This window comes from Ctenopharyngodon idella, chromosome 24, assembly GCF_019924925.1.
Source record: "Ctenopharyngodon idella isolate HZGC_01 chromosome 24, HZGC01, whole genome shotgun sequence".
Lineage (NCBI taxonomy): Eukaryota > Metazoa > Chordata > Actinopteri > Cypriniformes > Xenocyprididae > Ctenopharyngodon > Ctenopharyngodon idella.
Window position 1 is genome coordinate 3884849 of NC_067243.1, and position 22390 is coordinate 3907238.

The window sequence follows — 22390 nt, forward strand, 5'->3', positions numbered from 1 at the left end:
CAAGTGTTAGACAGTATTCTAAGTAATTATGTGAAGAAGTTTTTGGTCCAAAAATTAGAATCTCTGTTTTTTCTGAATTTAGTAGTAGGAAATTACTGGTCATCCAATTTTTTATATCAGCTATGCATTTCATTAATTTTGTGAATTGGTAAGTTTCGTCAGGGCGCGAAGAAATATAGAGCTGAGTATCATCAGCGTAACAGTGAAAACTAACGCCATGCTTCCTAATGATATCTCCCAAGGGTATCATGTACGGAGTGAAAAGCAACGGTCCTAGTACTGAGCCTTGCGGTACTCCATATTAAACTTGTGATCGATATGACATCTCTTCGTTTACTACTACAAACTGATAACGGTCAGATAAGTATGATTTGAACCATGACAATGCAATTCCACTAATGCCAACATAATTTTGAGTTTATTTAAAAGAATATTGTGATCATTAGTGTCAAATGCAGCACTAAGATCCAGTAACACTAACAGAGAAATACAACCACGATCTGATGATAAGAGCAAATCATTAGTAACTCTAATGAGAGCAGTCTCAGTACTATGGTACAGTCTAAATCCTGACTGGAAATCCTCACAGATACATAGGAACATAGTTGTGATGATACTGCCTTTTCTAGTATTTTTGACAGAAAAGTGAGATTTGAGATCAGCCTGTAAATGACTAATTCTCTAGGATCAAGTTGTGGTTGTTTAATAAGAGGTTTAATAATAGCCAGCTTAAAAGTTTTTGGTACTTGTCCTAGTGATAAAGATGAATTAACAATTTTAAGAAGTGGATCTATGACCTCTGGAAGCATCTCTTACAATAGCTTAGTCGGTATAGGGTCTAACATACATGTTGTTGGTTTTGATGATTTGACAAGTTTAGACAATTCTTCCTCTCCTAAAGCAGTAAATGAATTTAATTTTTCCTCAGGGACACTACAATGCACTGTCTGACGCGATACTGTAATAGACGGTTGCATGGTTATAATTTTCTCTCTAATATTGTCAATCTTGCAAGTAAAGAAGTTCATAAAGTCATTACTGCTGTGCTCTTTGGAAACATCAGAAGTTGACCCTAACCCTTTATTTCTTGTTATTTTAGCCACTGTATCAAATAAATGCCTAGGGTTGTGCTTGTTTTCTTCTAAAAGTTTTGAAAAATAGGCAGATCTAGCAGTTTTTAAGGCCTTTCTGTACTCAATCATTCTCTCTCTCCACGAAATGCGAAAAACTCCTAGTTTTGTTTTCTTCCAGGTGCGCTCCATTTTTCTGGCCATCAAGTACCATCACTTTGAAGGAATTATATTTGAAAGACTTTTGACTAATACTGTAAGTATTACTATAAATTACAGCAACACCTCCCCCTTTGCCTTTCTGACGAGGATTGTGTCGGTAATCATAACCTTGAGGGCTAGACTCATTTAAAGTAATGTAATCGTCCAGTTTTAGGCAAGTTTCTGTCAAACACAACAAATCTAGATTATTGTCTGTGATAATATCATTTACAATAAGTGCTTTTGAAGAAAGGGATCTAATATTTAACAACCCAAGCTTTATCATTTGTTTATCAGTATTATCTCTATTTTTTTTTTATTTGCTGAACATCAATTAAATTTTTACCATTAAATGGGTTTGGAAGTTTTTTGTTTTTACTAATTCAGGGTACAGACACAGTCTGTATGTGATAATATCTTGGTGTAAGAGTTTCTATGTGTTGGGAATTATCTGACTTCTGTAACGTGAGGCAGCTAGTAGACGGTCGGTTTAGCCAGTCTGTCTGCTTCCTGACCTGGACCCCAGTTTTTCATGTTTCAGCTCTAAGACTATGTGCCATATTACTAGAGAGAAGAGTAGCACCATCCCGGGACGGATGAATACAATCTCTTTTCAACAGGTCAGGTCTGCCCCAAAAACTTTTCCAATTGTCTATGAAACCTATATTATTTTGTGGACACCACTTAGACAGCCAGCCACTGAGTGATGATAATCTGCTAACTATCTCATCACTCCTGACATTACTTTTCCTGACATTATACTTGCGAGTTCACACACCTCTTTAATGTTAATTTGAGTGATCTCCGACAGGCGAAGTCGAACATTTTAGAGTATTTATGATTAGCATTAGCCAGCACTTGTAAATTTGCTTTGATGTCAGGTGCTCTGGCTTCCAGCAAACATGTGACTATGGTGGCTGGTGTCTCTATTTTCACGTTCCGTGTAATAGAATCACCAATAACTAGGGCACTTTCAACAGGATTCTTAGTGGGTGCGTCGCTGAGTGGGGAGAACCTGTTTGATGTTCTTACTGGAACGGAAGAGTGGTGTTTTCCGCGGCTAGGCCGCCTCACCATTACCCAAGTGCCCTGCTGCGCGGGCTCTACAGCCGGAACCGAACAATGTACAGAGTTCACTAAGCTAGTCGCATCCAAAACAGTATCTATAGCCCTTGCATTCTTACTATCCTCGATTAAAGTTTGGATGCGTGTCTCTAATTCTGAGATTTTCTCTGTCAGCCTGACTATTTCCCTACATTTATGACATGTAAATCCCTCGTTGCTGACAGAGAGAGCTATGCTGAATGTTATATTTGGTAAGGATCACACCACACAAGCAGATGCGTCAACTTATCATATCCTTTTTTACTTAGTCTCACTATAATCAGACCCCACTAAACGAACCCATACATAGTCAGGCATAACAGAATGCTTCCCGCACAATCAAACTATATGCGTCACTGAACACTAACTCCATGCATTATCAAAACAACACTTGTGAGAGAACACAACATTTCCCCTCCTCCTACGGGTTTTCAAACATGAAATGTTGACACAAAGTCCTGTAAGTGCCCCGGCATGAACGAGTGCGAACAGGCGTGGAGAAACACAGGAATGGGGCAGGGCAGCCTGTGGTGGGTAGGCACAAATCTCAGCCGGCAGGTTGACAGGCATGTCTGGAGCCCGTGCGGGAACTATCTGAGGTGTCAGCTAAAGAGCTGGGGTGTCCTGCCAAGCTGGGGGTGTGTCTGGAGACGTCACACCAGTTGTATGTGCCGGAGGTGGCACTTTGCGGAGACGGCTTGCGTGCCACCGTGTGCTGTCACTGAGCAAGAAGGTAACTGGGCCCAGCTGGTGAGTTACTTGGAGAGGGGAAGACCAATACGAAGCAAGTTTGTGGTCTCTGTGGGGCCTGCGAACCCTGACCCAATCTGCAGCCTGTATGTCAGGGACCTTAGCGCGTGATCGAAGTTCTGCTTCATCCGCCTCTGCTGGCGAGCAACAGAGGCCCTGACCCTCGGTAGTGGTCCCTGAGGCAGTGTGGGGCTGAGCCTGTTGAGGGGAAGGTGGAGCTCACGGCCAAGCATGAGGAAAGCTGGAGAGACCCCCGTCGTAGAGTGTTGGGTGGCCCTGTAGTGCAGCAGTGTATGACGAATGGCCTGTGAGAAGGTCCATCCCTGGAACAAGTGCGCCCTGAGACTGTTTTTCAGTGACTGGTGGAAGCATTCAACGGCACGTTAGCTTGGGGGTGATAGTGTGCCGTGCGAATGTGGCGAATACCCTTGTTTTTGAGGTATGTGGTGAACTCAGCCAAGATCAACTGCGGGCCATTGTCAGTAGTGATAGTGTTTGGAAGACCCCAGCGGGAAAACAGAGAGTCCAGAAAGTCAATTATGACCTGAGAGGTCACAGAACCGGTGGCAATGAGCTCAGGCCATTTCGAGTGTAGGTCATAGACAACCACTAGGAAGCATTGGTGATGAGGAACTCCCTGTATCTCACCACATATGTCCAGCTGCAGGTGGTCCCAGGGCTGCGATGGCCAAGCAAGAGGTTGTAAGGGTGGGGGGGTCTGGTGACCAGTCTTACCGCTTGAGACAGGCAGCACAGTCTTTCACCAGGGCCTCAATGTCTTTATCTATCCCTGGCCACCAAACTCGGTCTCAGCAGCGCTGCTTTAATTTCTCAATACCCAGGTGGCCCTCGTGAGCCATTGCCAAGACACGTGCACGTAGGGTGTTGGGGATGACTGTGCAGAGGCCACGTGCCACACAGGTAATTGCCACACAGGTAAATTCAGATAAGATTGAAGTATTACTTATTGGGCCAAAAACCTGTACACAGAATCTCTCAGACTACAATCTGCATTTAGAAGGATGTACTGTTACTCCATCCTCGACAGTTAAAGACCTGGGTGTTATATTAGACAGCAACTTGTCCTTTGAAAATCATATTTCATATGTTACAAAAACAGCCTTCTTCCACCTCAGAAACATTGCTAAGATACGGAATATGTTATCTGTTTCTGATGCAGAAAAGTTAGTTCATGCTTTCATGATGTCTAGACTAGATTACTGTAATGCATTACTAGCTGGTTGCCCTGCTTCCTCAATAAACAAGCTACAATTAGTACAAAATGCAGCTGCTAGAGTTCTTACCAGGTCAAGAAAATATGATCATATAACACCAATTTTATCATCTCTACACTGGTTACCTATTAAGTTCCGTATCGATTATAAGGTACTGCTAATGACCTATAAGGCTCTAAATGGTTTAGCTCCTGTGTACTTAACCGATCTTCTATCGCCCTACAATCCTTCACGCTCGTTAAGATCACAAAACTATGGACTTCTGGTTGTACCTAGGATAGCTAAGTCCTCTAAAGGAGGGAGAGTGTTTTCACATTTGGCTCCTAAACTCTGGAATAGCCTTCCTGATAATGTTCGGGGCTCAGACTTGCTCACCCAGTTTAAATCTAGATTAAAGACACATCTCTTTAGCCAAGCATTCACATAATGCATCTCATATCAGATCAATTGCACATGACTATATTTGCTTAATGTTATGAACAGCAGCTATGCTAATTATCCTCCATTTGCTTTTCTGTTTTACCTCGGGACGCCCGAACATCTGGATCAACACGCACATTCGCAAATTTCTATATATCCTAATTATTGTTAATATGTAATTCATTTTTCCAGGAGCTCTTTGCTTCTACCTTCAATTAAATTGCTAACAGTGATTGTATATTAATTGCCTAAATTATTACATTATTAGCTAACTGCATTCTCCAAATTGTAATGTTGACATGCACTCTCTGTAAAGCTGCTTTGAAACGATATGTATTGTGAAAAGCGCTATACAAATAAATGTGAATTGAATTAGGTGTCGTTCCAGCAGGACAGCTCCTGCCTTATTCTTGAAAATGCTGCCAGCCCTTCCGTTACCTCCCGAGGCCAGCCGTTCAGAATATAGACACGGAGCTGAGAAAGGACTGGGTCCTGTTCCGACGCCTCCCTCAGTTCTTGTAGTGATACGACGACCTGGAGGGGTGTGTGTAACATCTGGACAATGTCCCGTTCCACATGGTCTGTGTCGGTGTGTGTATGTGTGGCAGGGTGGGGTGGAGCAGAGCGGGACAGTAAATCTGCCACAACATTGTCTCTGCCAGGGGTGAACTTCAGGTCAAAGTTATATTGGCGAAGACGGTCGGACCAGCGATGTAGCCTCAGTGGTCTGTGGCCTGTCCCCGATGTGGAAAGCAGTGCAGTCAGGGCCTGGTGATCTGTCCTTAGGGTGAAGGCACGGCCATAGAGATACAAGTGCCACCTCTCGCAGGCCCAGATGCAGGCTAGTGCTTCACGTTCCCCCACCGAGTACCGCTGCTCCGTCTGATTGAGGGCCCATGACGCAAAGGTGACAGGCTTCTCCATGCCCCAGTCTGTGACAACACTGCTCCTATGGCTGTAGCCGACGCATCGCAGGTCACCAAGGTGGGGCTGAAGATATCAAAGTGAGACAACACTCGAGCTGTGGTGAGCTGCACCTTGAGCGCATGCACGGCATCAGAACACGCCTGTGACCACACCCATGGGTCGTCCTTACGTAAAAGTCGCCGTAGTGGAGCAGTGGTAGAAGAATAATGTGGGAGGAACTTCAGATAGTTGGCTGTCATACCCAAGAATGATGCCACCTGCGCAGCTGAGCAGGGTTCGGGGATTGCCAGTATGGCGTCTACATTTGACTGAAGTGGTGTGACGGCATCTGCCGACAGCTGGAAACCCACGATGGTTGGTGCAGAGAAAACACATTTTTCAGCATTGACGGTTAGTTTGTGTTCAGCCAGGGCTGCAAAGACTCTGCTGAGGCGTTCATCGTGGCTCTCTGTGGTGGGCCCATGGATAACCACATCATCCAGGTAAATGGCCACCCCAGGTATACCAGCCAACACCGACACCATGATTTTTTGGAAACAGCTGGGGGCGGAGCTAAGTCCAAACGGCATATGTGTGTAACGAAACACACCTGCATGGGTCACGAAGGCCGTGAGGTTTCTGCTACTGGGGTGGAGAGGCACTTGTAGGTAGCCCTGTCTGAGATCCAGTTTAGAGAACATGGTCGAGCCATGGAACTGAGCAATAAGCTCAGCAATAAGCAATAACCCGAGTCGGCCTGAAAAGTTTGGGGGCCCCACGACCTCGTTCAGGGGTCAAAAGGCCAAAAAAGCCACCGCGCGTCCCTCCAAAGCAGCGGAGCGAGGGACGGCCCCCGCGCGGAGACGAAAGGTCGTGGGACCTTGAGATTTGGGATGCCGACTCTCCAGGGGCCCCCGACTCGGGGCCCCGAAGCGCAAACCTCTACGACGTTGCAATTTTTTTCCCTGCGCCCCAGGGCCAGGCCCTTTGGGTATGTCGCTCGGGGGGCCCCCAGGGGCCACCGTGCGAAATTTGGGGCCCCTGGGACCTTTGTAGCAAAATCCCACTCGGCCATTATTTGAATGGTCTTGCCGTAATGGGTTCGCGGACGCCGCTTCGAAAGGGCCGATCCACTAGGGGGCGCCATCTTTCTTCTCGTCACGACCCCCCGGGTCGGCCTGAAAAGTTTGGGGGCCCCACGACCTCGTTCAGGGGTCAAAAGGCCAAAAAAGCCACCGCGCGTCCCTCCAAAGCAGCGGAGCGAGGGACGGCCCCCACACGGAGACGAAAGGTCGTGGGACCTTGAGATTTGAGATGCTGACTCTCCAGGGGCCCCCGACTCGGGGCCCCGAAGCGCGAACCTCTACGACGTTGCAATTTTTTTCCCTGCGCCCTAGGGCCAGGCGCTTTGGGTATGTCGCTCGGGGGCCCCCCAGGGGCCACCGTGCAAAATTTGGGGCCCCTGGGACCTTTGCAGCAAAATCCCACTCGGCCATTATTTGAATGGGTTTGCCGTAATGGGTTCGCGGACGCCGCTTAGAAAGGGCCGATCCACTAGGGGGCGCCATTTTCCTTCTCGTCACGACCGACCGAGGCGGCCTGAAAAGTTTGGGGGCCCCACGACCTCGTTCAGGGGTCAAAGGGTTAAAAAAGCGACCTCGTCCGCCAATGCGGTACGCTGTTAAACCTAACGTGGGACGGCCCCCACGCGGAGACGAAAGGTCGCGGGACCTAGAGATTTCGACTATCCAGGGGCCCCCGGCTCACGTCCCCGAAGCGCGAAACTCTACGACCTTCCCGAAAATCCGCCCCTCCCCCGCCCCGAAATCATTTAAAGGCCTTATCTGTGTATTAGTTAAAGAGCCTTGCGGGAGAGGTTTGGCCTAGAGGCTGAAAACGTCTCGCCTTCGCGCTAGAGCGCGGCGGTTTCGGTACGTCGCTCGGGGGGCCCCCAGGAGCCAGGGTGCAAAATTTGGGGCCCCTGGGACCTTTGCATCAATATCCCACTCTCCCACTATTTAATGGGGAAGCGGGACATGCAGAAAAAAAACAGGTTCGAAAGGGCCGATCCACTAAGGGGCGCCGTTTATCTTCTCGCCACGACCCCCCGAGCAGGGCGAAAAAGTTTGGTGGCCCTACGACCTCGTTCAGGGGTCAAAAGGTCAAAAAAGGGACCGTGCGTCCGCCAAGGCCGAGAGATTTGCTTCAGAGGCTGAAAATGTCTCGCCTTCGCGCTAGAGCGCGGCGGTTTCGGTACGTCGCTCGGGGGGCCCCCAGGAGCCAGGGTGCAAAATTTGGGGCCCCTGGGACCTTTGCATCAATATCCCACTCTCCCACTATTTAATGGGGAAGCGGGACGTGCAGAAAAAAAACAGGTTCGAAAGGGCCGATCCACTAGGGGGCGCCGTTTATCTTCTCGCCACGACCCCCCGAGCAGGGCGGAAAAGTTCGGTGGCCCTACGACCTCGTTCAGGGGTCAAAAGGTCACAAAAGCGTCGCGCGTCCGCCAAGGCGGTACGCTTATAAAGGGAGCGTGGGACGGCCCCCGTACGGAGACGGAAGGTCGTGGCGTCTCGAGATTTGAGATTTCAACTCTCCAGGGGCCCCCGACTCAGGGCCCCGAAGCGCGAAGCCCTAGGACCTTCTGGAAAAAACTTGGCCTTTCGGAACCAAAAATCAGTCAGAATCCTCTGTCGACCTAAGAGCGACAGAGGATCTTGGCAGAAATTAGGGTTAAAGGCTCACATTTTGTTCGCTGGGCCCTAGAGCCAGGCGCTTCAGTATGTCGCTCGGGGGGGCCCCAGGAGCCACCGTGCAAAATTTGGGGCCCCTGGGACCTTTGTAGCAAAATCCAAGTCGCCCATTATTTGCATGGGTTCGCCATAGCGGTTTCGCGGACGCTGCTTCGAAAGGGCCGATCGGCCAGGGGGGCGGCGTCAATCTTCTCGCCACGATCCCACGAGTCGAGCGGAAAAGTCTGGGGGCCCTACGACCACGTTTAGGGGTCGAAAGGTCAAAAAAGGGACCGCGCGTCCGTCAAGGCGGTACACGCTTAAACGCGACGTGGGACGGCCCCCGTACGGAGATGGAAGGTCGCAGGGCCCCGAAACTCGGCACGCTCCGCCGTCATGGGCCCCCGGGTCGGGCCCCCGAGTTTGAGGGCCCTAGCCGCTTTCCAAGCGTTTCGAGTCCGGCCGAACGTAAGGCCTGTTTCTCCCATTGACTTTAATGGCAGACGTAGAGAGACGGATCAAAAGCCCTAAAAAATACTTTTTCAGGCCCTAGGCCCTTTCGGCACGTCGCTCGGGGGGCCCCCAGGGACCGCCGTGCGAAATTTGGGGCCCCTGGGACCTTTGCAGCAACATCCCACTCGCCCATTATTTGAATGGGTTTGCCGTAGCGGTTTCGCGGACGCCGCTTCGAAAGGGCCGATCGACTAGTGGGCAGCGTCTTTCTTCTCGTCACGACCCCCCGAGTCGGCCTGAAAAGTTTGGGGGCCCCACGACCTCGTTCAGGGTCAAAAGGTCAGGAAAAGGGACGAGCGCACGTTTTTTAATTTTCACTGAATATTTTTGCTGATTTTTTTTAAGGCACTTCCCAAAATCCGAGGAACTCGGCTCTTTGACACGTGGTTACCGAGGGCCCCACGTACTAGCGTTCGACGCCCCGAGGCCCCAACCCCAAATTTAAGGTTTCCATTGGCCGAAACAGAATAACGTCCCACTTGCCCATTATGCAGTGGCCGCCAAATAACGGGTCCGCGGATGCTGCCTTTTCTACGCAAATGAAGCACTCAAACGACTTGAAAATTAGCGGGAACGCGTCCGGCCGAGCGCGCCGAGTACGGCTGAGGTGTTTTAATTCATAAAAATTTATATCAAATCTGAAACAGCATCTATAAACACCGTGTCCGGGAACCCGTTATTTGGCGGGCACTGTGTAATTGGGAACTGGGATGCTTGGGTTTTCTGCTCATATCTCGGGAACGCCGGGGAGGAAAATTCTGAAATTCGGGTCTGGCCCCGGGGTCCGGGAGTTAGGGGCGTTGAAAGGTTTGGCGTTTTTGCCTTATATCTCGGGAACGCTTTGGCCCCGGAGCTCGGGGAGGGGCTCGTTGGAAAGGGTGGCCCCCGGGTTCGGGAGCTAGAGCCCTCGAAATTTCGGGACCCCGCGGATCTGCGATCCGCCAGGGGGCGTCCCGAGGGCCTGCGACGGATGTGTTCAGGTCGTGGGACAGAGGGGAGTTTTTGACCAAAGTTTGAGCGCTCTGGGGCTTTGTGTTCCCGAGTTATGAGCAAAAGTTGGTTGAGAATAGTGCGTTTCTATGGGGGCCGCCATTTTGAAAAGCGCCGGATCGTTTTAGTCGAATACCTCCGCGGAGACGCGGCGGATCGTTTTGAAATTTGAACCAGTCGTAGAACTCGATTAGACGGTTCGAACGAGACCGGTGCTGCCAGGGTAGCTTTATGGGTCCCAGAGTTACGGGCGTTTTTCGACCCAAAATTAAAAAATTCATATCTCGGGAACGCTTTGGCCTCGGAGCTCGGGGAGGGTGTCGTTGGAAAGATCTCGAGGGGCCCCGTCGAACGCGCCCTCCCCCGAGGTCCTAGGCCGCAGGGTTCGGGAGTTACGGACAGTCAAACGTTTGGCTTTTCCCGCTTATATCTCGGGAACGCAGTGGCCCCAGAGCTCGGGGAGGGTCTCGTTGGAAAGGTCTCGAGGGGCCCCGTTGAACGAGCCCATAAAAACATATATAAAATGTGAAAAAGCATCTATAAACACTTTGTCCGGGAACCCATTATGGGGCCGCACTACATAATTGGGAAGCGGGATACCTTTTTGTTTTCGGATCCCGTTCGTACCAGAAAGCCCCAAATGACTCGAAAGTTAGTGGAATGCGTCCGGCAGAGTGCGCCAAGCATGGTACGGGTGGTTTCGTCCATAAAAAAATATATAAAATGTGAAAAAGCATCTATAAACACTTTGTCCGGGAACCCATTATGGGGCCGCACTACATAATTGGGAAGCGGGATGCCTTTTTGTTTTCGGATCCCGTTCGTACCAGAAGGTCCCAAATCGCCCGAAACTTAGTGGAATGCATCCGACTGAGTGCGCCAAGTACGGCAGAGGTGTTGTAAATGACGTCTGGGATGTTTTTGCGTTGTCCGCACCAAGTCGTCCCGATTCCAGGTTATTGAATGGGGCCCAGACAACGGGTTCACGGACATGCTGTTTTTAACCTTTCCTGAAAAAATATTTTGATGAAACCTATTTACCTGCACTCAGCAGGCCCCCCCCGAGTCGGCAGATGCAAGTTTTGTCGCAAAATTCCACCGTCCGCGATCCCATTATTCGGTTCAATGGAATAAACCTAAAGTGGGATCTCCGTATCTCGGCTCAGGAAGGGTCTAGCGCCACCAAACTTGCGCTCCTGTCTACGTCTCAGCGCCCTCTATCAGAATCCTGAGTTTCGAGAAGATCGGAGAAACTTCATTTTTCCACCCAAAAAATCTATGAGGTTTTTGGCCGAAAATTTTCGAGGTTCTCCGATCTCCTCGAAACTCTGGATTCTGATAGGGGGCGCTGAGACGTAGACAGGAGCGCAAGTCCTGACTCTCTAGACCTCTTTGGGGCTGAGATGTGGAGATCCCACTTTAGGTTTATTCCATTGTACCGAATAACGGGTTCGCGGACGGCGGAATTTTACCACGAAACTCGGTGCCATGGACTCGGGGGGGCCTGCCGAGCGCAGTAAAGTGGTTTTTATCACGACAGGAACTATGGTTCAACTTGTTGAATCACAATGGTTTAACTGGTTAGTGAACAATCATCCCAGTGGCCCAGTAAAGTAATCCCAATGCAACTGCAGTGTTCAACATTAGGCAACAGGTCATTTGCCCAACATAGTGGGTAAGCGGGCAAATAATGGGTTCGTGGGACGGGGGCGTGGCTTGGGAGCGGTCGGGGGGGTCACCTGATCGTTTGCCCAACATAGTTGGTAAGCGGGCAAATAATGGTTCGTGGGACGGGGGCGTGGCTTGGGAGCGGTCAAGGGGGGTCACCTGATCGTTTGCCCAACATAGTGGGTAAGCGGGCAAATAATGGGTTTGTGGGACGGGGGCGTGGCTTGGGAGCGGTCAGGGGGGGTCACCTGATCATTTGCCCAACATAGTGGGTAAGCGGGCAAATAATGGGTTCGTGGGACGGGGGCGTGGCTTGGGAGCGGTCAGGGGGGGTCACCTGATCATTTGCCCAATATAGTGGGTATGCGGGCAAATAATGGGTTCGTGGGACGGGGGGCGTGGCTTGGGAGCGGTCAGGGGGGGTCACCTGATCATTTGCCCAATATAGTGGGTAAGCGGGCAAATAATGGGTTCGTGGGACGGGGGCGTGGCTTGGGAGCGGTCAGCAGCGGTCAGCTGGTCATTCGTCCAATATAGTGGGTAAGCGGGCAAATAATGGGTTCGAGGGACGGGGGGAATCGAGAAAGTGACCGCTCCCAGATTATAAGAACAGCAGAGAAGCCCATTGAAATAATCTGGGACCGGGACGGTGATTTTGCCACACTGTGGATGAGGGCGGTACTGCCTTTAAGGGTCTCGGATTTGGGGGCGCTCCCGTTTGACCCCTGGTGGGGTCAGGCCGACCGAAACCACTCAGGACGTATCGGGGGGCCGGGGAGGGTCGGGGGAGCGCGTCGGCCGGCCCCTGAAAAATTTCGGGTGGGCGGGGCGCGCCGTCCGCGAACCCAGTCCCACGATCCTTGTTCGTAATGGGGAATCGGGCACTTTAACAAAGTTTTGGACTATCTGGAGGCAGTAATATTGGGCTCCTGTCACTTTAAGACCGAATGCACAGATCCAATATACCATTACACACGTTTCCTTTCTCAACTGTTTACATTAAGTAAAGACATAATCTACTGTATTTACGAGGATACTAACCAAAACTGTATTTCAACATGTTTGTGTGTAGGCTACTTGACTGTTTAGGTGGTAATCTGAATCCTACTGTATACTTTACTTAAATCAGCCTTTATGGACGTTCGGCTCCGACTCAAACGAAAGCACACCACTGAATGTGGCAGCGCAATCTTTTACCTAGATTATCTTATTTTCATAATTGTTGGAGGACAAAATCAATAATCATTTACTATTAATCACACTGCCATAGCAGTAATAGTGTGTACTATTGTAGATACTAGACATCAACTAACCTGTCAGTTATTACTCAGTCTTAAAGTTTTTAATATATTATTGTCGGCTTGTGTCTCATTTGTTTATTCATTTTATAAATTGAGAATTTTATGTATTGAAATAATTCAGCAGTCATTCATCAATGATCAAATGTTGTCCATTTATTTGCTGATTTAAAAGCTTACAGAGAATCATCTAAAACAGAACATTGTTTTTCCTCATTGTAATGTATATTAAGCACAAATTCATAACCAATAATTGTGTTAGAGAAAATGAAATATGAATGATAAAAAGCAGGAACAGAAGAATATAAAATATTCTTAAAAGCGTCAGCTTCCCTGATTTTCTTATTCTTCATGGTATATGTGAATGAAAAGAAAATAATATAAAATAATATAATCAAATATCAAATATGTTCAAATAGATAAAATGAGTTGCACTAAAAATCAGCAAAATATTGTAAATCATAACATCGGTTTCTAAATAATAGACAATTCTTACTATTTGAACACTAATAAGCAAAATTGTTTCCACAACAGAGCATTGATAAAAATAATCACATTTGTTAATTGATTTGGATTTATTCGATGTATAAAGTGTTAATGTGTTTCAAATGTGTGTTTAAAATGCAAAACTGAAGTACTTTAACACATTGGCTGTGGTCGTGTAACAGACTGCATAGGTGTTGGTTTTTGGTGTTAGGGGAAATAGAAAAGATCTTTAATACTCAGTTGGATTTTGACCCAGTCTCACCGGTGTTGGGTATACCTAATGGATGCATTGCTTCATCTGCTAATAAGATATTGTATAATATTCTAGCATTTGCTGCCAGAAAAAAAATATTTTACTTAATTGGATCAGTGATCCAATTAAGCAAATCTCCATCCCTTAAAAGCTGGCATAAGATTATTTTGAGCTGATTCCCTGGAGCGTCTTACCTATGTACTACATTGAAAAAAAGGATAGTTTTATAAAGTCAGGAACTCATATCTCACATATTCGTATTACTTTTTGTTTTGTTTTTTTGTGATGTCTTGTTATATTTGCGTTATAATAAATTCAATAAACATAATTATTTAAAAAAAAAGAAAATCATGTGATTACTAATATCTTGTATAATATTTCACTCTATTTTAGAAAAGTTTGGGAACAAATTTTCCTGCACTTTTGCATTTTTTTCACTTTACAAATTACAGCCTGTGACTTTTTTTTTTGACATATCTGATATCGTTCACTTGTGTGCAAATTTTTCTCAAGAGCTTCAGTTCCTAAAACAGTTTTCAAAAATGCACAAAACCACAGCTGTATGAACAGGACAATCATGACATTGCATACATGTTCTGTAAATAAGGTTACAGTAGAATGTTAGAAATGTAAAATGTGTAAAGAAGTCAGCAAGACATTATGAATCAGTTTAATTTATTTTGTCGGGTGCAGTGCAGGTCGGGTCGGGTCTGATGCGTGGTAGGCATGGGTAGACTGCGGGTCCAATAGTGAAGACTATTCCAACTCAATTCAGTGCATTGACAGCTGCTTTCAAATGGTCCCTTGCTTATTTGCGTTCACGCTCTGTCTGAAGACTGTTAAAGGCTTCTAATTACAGCACGATTTGCAGCACTGAGCATTGTAGCCAATCGCGCTGCATCTGATTGAAAGCTATAGTGATTATATTAAAGGGAGCGCGCTTTGCTCGCTTTATGTATTTAATATAGGCTATTCACAATTTGAATAAATGTTTTAGAATATTTTTCGCGTTGCTACAAAGAGGACCAGCAGCCAGGTAAACACTGCTCAGTTTCAGAAGAGACAACCATGTTTAAATGCTGAGTGAATCTGAAAAAATATTTACTAGCTTTAAGCTCACAGTTAAATAGGCCTACTAAAACATTCTTTGTTTATTATTTTACTTGTTGTTTAACAACATGTTTAATTAAATGCAGCGACACAGAATGCCTAATGTTGGTTTTATTGCTTGTGTTAGGCTACATGAGAAAATGATTTTTGTCTACCTCATGTAATAGATTTTAATGCAGGTGTGGGTCGGGTCGTGGTTTTTATGTCAAATGGGTCAGGTATGGGCTAAAATTAGTGTTTCTGTCGGATATCGGGTCGGGTGTGCTGATAACTGCGGGTGTGGGTTTATAAAACAGGACCCGTGCAGGACTCTAGCACAGGGTCATTTCATACAGCTGATCTACCTGACAACAGAAAACACAAGAGAATGACACAAAAAAATGTAAGAAATTGAGATGAACTTTGAATGGAAAAGGTTAATTCTCCATTACCTTCAGTTGTTGTATTGCAGGTGTGAAGTTCTAGTCGTTCTGATATAGTGCCAGTTCAGCCTCCTCACGGGTCACTCCATGTACAGCCTCCTGAACCTGACCAATCATCATTCATCACATTACCAAACAGATGTAAAGAGCTGATTAATTTGTTCATAAATGGTTATCAGAGATGTTTATCTTTGCAACCATCCACAATTTAAGTGGTTCACCACAATATGGCAACATCTAATCTCTTGACACTGTCAAGCTTTTTTTTTCCTGTTTTTTTTTTTTTTTTCTCAGAACAATCAAACGAGGTTTTACATATATAAGTTCACAGGGTTTTTAACAGTTGGTTAAATGCTTGTCTTAATGCACTAAAATTCGCAGGACACATGGCCATTGATGGATGATAATGTTGAAAAATACTGATTTTGTGTCAATGTGTTATTACTGTAAATACAACAATTTAGACTATAAACTATTATCTTATTAACTATTATCATTTGGTCCTTTAAACAAGATTTATGGGGAATGTAAATAAGAACTGCCCCTGGAGCTAAATTCACTTTTATTCATATTTATTTTTATGTATTAATATATAGCACCTTATACAGTACAGATTGTTTCAAAGCAGCTTCACAGTAATAAACAAGAAAATGATGATTAATGATGCAAACTTCATCAAATATGAGAAATTCAGATTCTGCTGTAAAGCAGCTCTACAGAAAAAATAAAATGTATTTGAAATACATTTATTTCATGCTAAGTATACTACACATACATTTACATGATTATGTGCTTAATAAAAATGCCCTGCAACTGTTCTATTGGTATACTAAATTGATAAATTGGAAGAACTAATTTTGTACTTAATGCATTTATTTATCCATAAGTAGTGCTGAAGTCCAACTTAAGATATACTGAAGTATATTTGATTGTGTTAAAGTGGAATTAATGCAAGTATACTTTAGGAACACTTTAAATATCTTGCATTTAAAGACTCGTTATACAGACTCGTTATATATTGTTATTGTGATTTTTTTCATCAGTTTTTTTTTTTTTTCCACTGTTCATCAGTTATGAGACAATTAAATTTCAGCTCAATTCTGTCCAAGTTTTGGCACTTTCTCCAATGTGTACAAGAGTGAACAAGATTTCTAATTAAACAAGATTGCTAATTAAAAAAAAAAAAAAAAAAAAAAACAGTAAATGCACTTTATATATGACTTCAAAATCCAAAAAAAAAAAACACTTATTAGATTTATAGAAAGCTGCATACGTGTTTTATGAGTATCTCCTTGTGAGCTTGTGATAAGAACTGGTATGTTTCCGTCGTTTTGTGAGCTTCTAACCCCTGATGCTGTGCTTCAGTCTGGAGCTGTGATTGTTGGTCTAGATGAGATGGGGAAGATGGAAATGGACAGCAGTCAGTTGTCTGAGATGCACACTCTCCACCTTTGTCCTGTGAAACACTCCTTGACATGTCTAAGGAACAAGAGTGAGAGTTTAACCATTGATCTAGCTGTTCTTAAAACATTTCTACAACCATTCAATCCATCCTTACTAGTAATCCAGACCTTCTATTCTACTTGTATGATAATGTGAGAAGTTCTAACCTGACTTCTTCCTCAGACTGGAGCTGCTCTTCTGTTCAGCCAATGGAAGATCATGACTTCTGGGGCTGTTAAGAGAGAAAAAAAAACAACAACAACACTTCCATTATCAAAATTTGTGAAAATAACATAAGTAATTTCATAGTGTTTTTTTTTTTTTGCAGCAATTTCTTTTTGTCTGAGGGCTAGTTTCTTTTGCCCGTTCTTCTACTGACTGGAAGTCTGTGAAAGCTCTTAGAATCATTCAGTTCAGAGGTTTGTGAAGTTTGGTACACTGATTGGGGAGAGACTGAATGTCCCTAGTGCCAGTTTTGGGGAGTTCATCTCAATCCAGACTGTGTTCAAGTTCAAACTATGCTTATGTTTGTAATTCTGAAACAAAAATCCTCTTTTCACCTGATTCTGGATCAGATGCACTGTCAGATAATTTCAGAGCATGCAGGTCGAACATTATGAAAAAGGTTTTGATTCACTAAACCATTAAACTCAATGATAAATATGATGGTGAGGACACTGAAGAGGAGCTGATGATGTATTTCACCAACACCAAATAAGTAGAATGACTTTCTGTAGATTCATGAGCAGGGCTGTAATGATCACACACATATATACTCTAAACATCACTGTGCCACAAAATTGCTGTTTGCATCTGTATTATTTAAATAGAATTTGATAATAACTGAAGCCCAATTTAGTTCTAATGACACAAACCACAGAATCCAACAGAATAATGTACATATTTGACAGAATCAGATTCATTACCTCTGATCTTCTCCAGTGTCTCCAGCTGCTTTAAGACAAAAAAAAAAAAAAAAACTCTGATTAATTCTACTCTCATAATGAATCATACTGTAACTGTATGAGGACAAACACTGAACTGTCTGATGTTACTAGTCACTCTTTACAAAAATAAATGCCACTTGCACAACTACAAATGCTGTCACATGTAGTGCTTGATAACTGTCGTCTCTTAGTTCACTGTATTTCCCACATTTACACAGTAACTTCATCTGTCCAGTCATGACAGTGTAACTATGATTGAATTTCTGACAGAAGATCATCATGCTGTCTCTGACTGTCTCTTACTGCAGTAATGAAATACTGTGATACTCACGTTGTTCTCTTGATCTGTACACGAGTAAACAGGCATCTGAACTCCTGTGAAGAAACAAACACTTTAAGATCTGTTCAGATATGAGCTCACTAAAACAATCATATCTGTCATGAACAAACTCACAGAAGCTGCTGATCAGAAAACAACACTGATACCTGAGTGTGGAGCTCTCGTTTATGAAGACCTCATTCAAATAACTCTGAGGGAAAAATAACATGAGATGTGAGTAATTATATAAACACACTTATGAAATCTCACATACACTAATACTTCAATGACACAATAATTGCACCCACTGCATCTGCCCCCTCCGGACCATCATACTCTCCATCTCCTGAGTTTTAATCCATTTTTTCAAGAACTGCATTTCCCATAATCCTCTGCCTGGACTCATTTCCCTGTGTACCTGTTTCCTGTTAGCCCTGGTCTATTTAAGCTGCTTGTGTTCACCAAGGCTGTGTTTGAAATCTCACACTAACTTAATACTGGTACTTACTGCGTACTGGCCAGAACACAGTCGTACTGCCTACTATTTTTTTTAAGAACAGTCTGTGAAATAGTACAATATGCAACAAATTGTCACAGACACGCCAGGCTCTACACTCTCACAGACACAGCGCACGTCATCACCAGTTTTAATCACTCACACCTGCAGCCCATCAGCACCCTCATCACCAGCAGCACAAAAGGCTCACGCTCTCACTCAGTCACGGTCCGGTCTCATTTGCACATGGTACTAACCACTTTGCTTACCTCAAGGACTCCTCTGAAGATACTTACCCGTCTCCAGTGTGTTCCCTCGTCTCCTCGTGTTCTCCTCGTCCTCCATGAGTTCATCTGTGTCTGCTCAAGCTCTAGGTCTGTCATCTGCCTGCCATTCCTGCAATACAAGACAAGTATCAGTTCCTCATCTAAAGCTGCCAACATATCAACCTGCATTCACTTACCTGCACTCTGTTCACCCTTCTGGTTGCTCAATAAACATCATTACCATTATTCCTGTGTCGCTGTCCCCTTCTGTACATGTAACAGAAGACCGGACCAACACCGCTGAGCACCAGAATGAGCACCCAGGATCCTTTCCAAGAGCTCGTGGACGCCTTGCGCCGAGCACTCACCGGTACACCGCTAGCATCTGCACCAGCGAGCACTTCCGCATCCACCGCCGTTTCTCCTTCACCACCTGCCATCGCCAGTCCCATGGCACAACCGGCGCCCTTCTCTGGTTCGGCGGAGGATTGCAACGGATTCCTCTTGCAATGTATGCTGGTCCTGGAGATGCAACTGCACCTGTACCCCAACGACCGCGCCAAGATCGCTTTCATAATCTCTCAGCTAGAGGGCAAGGCTCTTCGCTGGGCTGAACCGCTGTAGTCACAAAAAAAACCCATCACACAGTCTCTCTCCAGTTTCATCGCTCACTTCAAGGAAGTTTTTGGAAGACCTGCCTGGGATTTCTCGATCGGTGAGCAATTATATCAACTTAAACAAGGTTCAATGTCCGTTAACAATTATGCCCTCCAGTTCAGAACCCTCGCTGCCTCTAGTGGCTGGAACGAGCAAGCCCTCATTACCACATATCGTCAAGGGCTGGATCCACGCATGCGGTTGCATCTCGCTGCATACAAGGATTCCATCGGGCTTGAACGGTTTATCCAACTCTCCATCCGCTTCGCCACTCGTATGCAGTCATGTCTTGAAGAACACCAGGGCCAGCCATTGTTCTCATCGTCACTCCGCCGACCAGAATCCGTCAGCTCCCCAGAACCAGCCAACGAACCCATGCAAGTGGAGAATACTCGTCTGTCTTTGGCTGAGCGGCAGAGGTGGCTGACCCAGAATCTATGTTTATACTGTGGATTATCTGGGCATTACATCTCCGAATGCCCCACTCGCCCAGTTCGTCCAGTGGTGAGTGTCATCATTCCCTCTCTCAATAAGATGAAACCACTCACCACTGTAGTAAACCTTACTGCTGCCAGTTTGTCTCTTCCAGTTAGTGCCCTCCTCGACTCTGGGTCAGCCGGCAACTTCATCTCCGGCGCCCTCTGCCGCCAGCTACGCCTCAAGACAACAGCCACGCCGACGACTTACGAGATCCACTCGGTAACTGGGAAACCCCTTAGCCGAAGACAAGTTCGTCTCAGTGCTGGACCCATCCAACTTCAAGTCGGTGTCCTACACGTTGAACAACTCCATCTGCTGGTTCTGGAGGAATCCACCTCTGACGTGATTTTAGGGCACCCATGGTTGGAGCAGCATAATCCTGTCATCTCCTGGAGGACTGGGGAGATCCTGAAGTGGGGTGACAAATGCTTCCTGGACTGTTTTCCTGAGTTTCCCATTCCAAGCCCTCCTCACGCTGAAAACTTACCAGTCTGCGCCACGTCCATCGAAAGCCCCCTTGAAAACCGCTCCGTGGATATACCCCAATGTTACTCCCACTTCAGTGATGTCTTCCGCCCCAAGAAAGCCTCTACGCTGCCTCCACACCGGCCATGGGACTGTGCCATAGATCTGCTGCCAGGTAAGCCAGTGCCCAAAGGAAAGATTTACTCACTTTCCATCCCGGAGGAGAAGGCCATGGAGGAATACATCCAAGTGGCTCTGTCACAAGGCTACATCCACCCATCGACTTCCCCTGCTGCTTCCAGCATTTTCTTCGTGGCTAAGAAGGACAGAGGCTTGTGGCCCTGCATTGATTACAGAGCACTGAACAAGATTACTGTGAAGTTCCGTTATTCACTTTCTCTTGTCCCATCCACGCTCAAACATCTCCGGGGTGCCACTGTGTTCACCAAGTTGGACCTCCTCAGCGCGTACAACCTCATCCGGATATGTGAGGGGGACGAGCGGAAGACCGCATTAGTGACCCATACTGGCCACTACGAGTACTTAGTTATGCCGTATGGATTGGTCCGTATTCCAGGATTTCATCCATGAGGTGCTCCGGGAGTTCCTCCACAAGTCAGTCCTGGTCTACATTGACGACATCCTGATTTACTCCCGGAGCATGGCCGACCATCGCCGCCACGTTGTGGAGGTCCTGCAATGCCTGAGGGAATTCCACCTGTACCTCAAAGCAGAGAAATGTACCTTCCACCAACCCTCAGTGCAGTTCCTTGGGTACTACATCGACCGCAGTGGCATCCGGATGGACGAGAGGAAAGTTTCTGCTATCAAGGACTGGCCCATTCCCACCACCATAAAATAACTCCAAAGATTCCTAGGTTTCGCCAATTTCTACCGACGCTTCATTCAAGGTTACAGTACCATTTCCACTCCACTCACCAACCTCCTGCGCAGTAAGCCCAAGTCTCTGTCCTGGACCCCAGCAGCCACCCAAACCTTCGAGACCCTAAAGAAAGCCTTCACCACCACTCCCCTCCTGGTACATTCGGATCCCGAGAAACCCTTCGTCGTGGAGGTCGATGCCTCGACCACCGGAGTGGGAGCGGTGTTATCACAGCAGCAGGGGAATCCAAGTAGACTCCACCCATGCGCCTGCTTCTCCCGCAAACTCAACCTGGCGGAGATCAACTATGACATCGGCAACAGGGAGCTTCTCGCCATCAAGCTTGTCCTTGAGGAGTGGAGGCACTCGCTCGAAGGTGCAAAACACCCGTTGACTGTGTTGACTGACCATAAAAACCTGGAGTATCTTCGAGACGCAAGAAGACTTAACCGCCGCCAAGCACGATGGGCTCTGTTTTTCACTCGTTTCAACTTCTCCATCTCATACCGCCCAGGGTCCAAGAACGTGAAAGCAGATGCCCTCTCCCGCATCCATGGTCCCGATGAACCCTCAGAAACTCCTGAACCTATTCTACCTGAGAAGCTCTTCGTAAGCCCCATCGTCTGGTCTGAGGAGACACTTCCTGAGTCCAATGCCTCCACCAACGCTCCGCCGGTTTGCTCTGCATCACTCGGACACGGCGCACTACCCTCATCCACGCATCTCACACGTCACTGGGCACTGGCCACCCGGGGGTCAATGAAACCCTCTCGCTGCTGAAAGAGCGCTTCTGGTGGCCGAACATGGCATCGGACGTCAGAAGGTACGTGCAGGGATGCAAGGAATGCGGCATCTCAAAGAGTCCCCGACACCTTCCCTCTGGTAAACTCCAGCCTCTGCCCGTTCCCAACCGCCCTTGGTCACACCTAGGAGTGGATTTTATCACCGACCTCCCTGCCTCGGATAACTGTACCTGCATCCTAGTAGTCGTTGACAGATTCTCCAAATCATGTCGTCTGATTCCCTTAAGGGGACTACCCACGGCCATGGAGACTGCTGAGCTAATGTTTAACAATGTCTTCAGATATTATGGAATTCCAGAGGACATCGTATCAGATAGAGGGCCCCAGTTTATCTCCAGGGTCTGGAAGGCCTTTTTCACCCTCCTAAGTGTGACCGTCAGCCTCTCCTCCGGCTACCACCCCCAAACAAACGGGCAGACGGAGCGGAAGGTTCAAGAGATCGGCCGCTTCCTCCGTACCTTCTGCCACGGCCA

General features: G+C 46.6%; 1 protein-coding gene across 7 annotated transcripts in view; it reads right to left on the reverse strand.

The window, feature by feature from the left end:
* Window positions 1-22390, reverse strand: part of LOC127507805 (ubiquitin carboxyl-terminal hydrolase 17-like protein C) — a 68542-nt gene that overhangs the window by 1059 nt on the left and 45093 nt on the right. For 3 of the 7 annotated variants that reach the window (XM_051885216.1, XM_051885221.1, XM_051885222.1), the window contains 7 exons: window positions 18035-18078; window positions 17880-17923; window positions 17528-17555; window positions 16769-16833; window positions 16432-16637; window positions 15168-15263; window positions 13033-15080 (listed from right to left, as the gene is read on the reverse strand). In XM_051885216.1, the coding sequence (XP_051741176.1) occupies window positions 15198-15263; window positions 16432-16637; window positions 16769-16833; window positions 17528-17555; window positions 17880-17923; window positions 18035-18078 (453 nt within the window). In that variant the 3' untranslated portion in view covers window positions 13033-15080; window positions 15168-15197. Of the gene's footprint in view, window positions 1-13032; window positions 15081-15167; window positions 15264-16431; window positions 16638-16768; window positions 16834-17527; window positions 17556-17879; window positions 17924-18034; window positions 18079-22390 lie in introns of those variants that run through there. The other 4 variants (XM_051885220.1, XM_051885218.1, XM_051885219.1 and 1 more) reach the window with 4 other exon arrangements.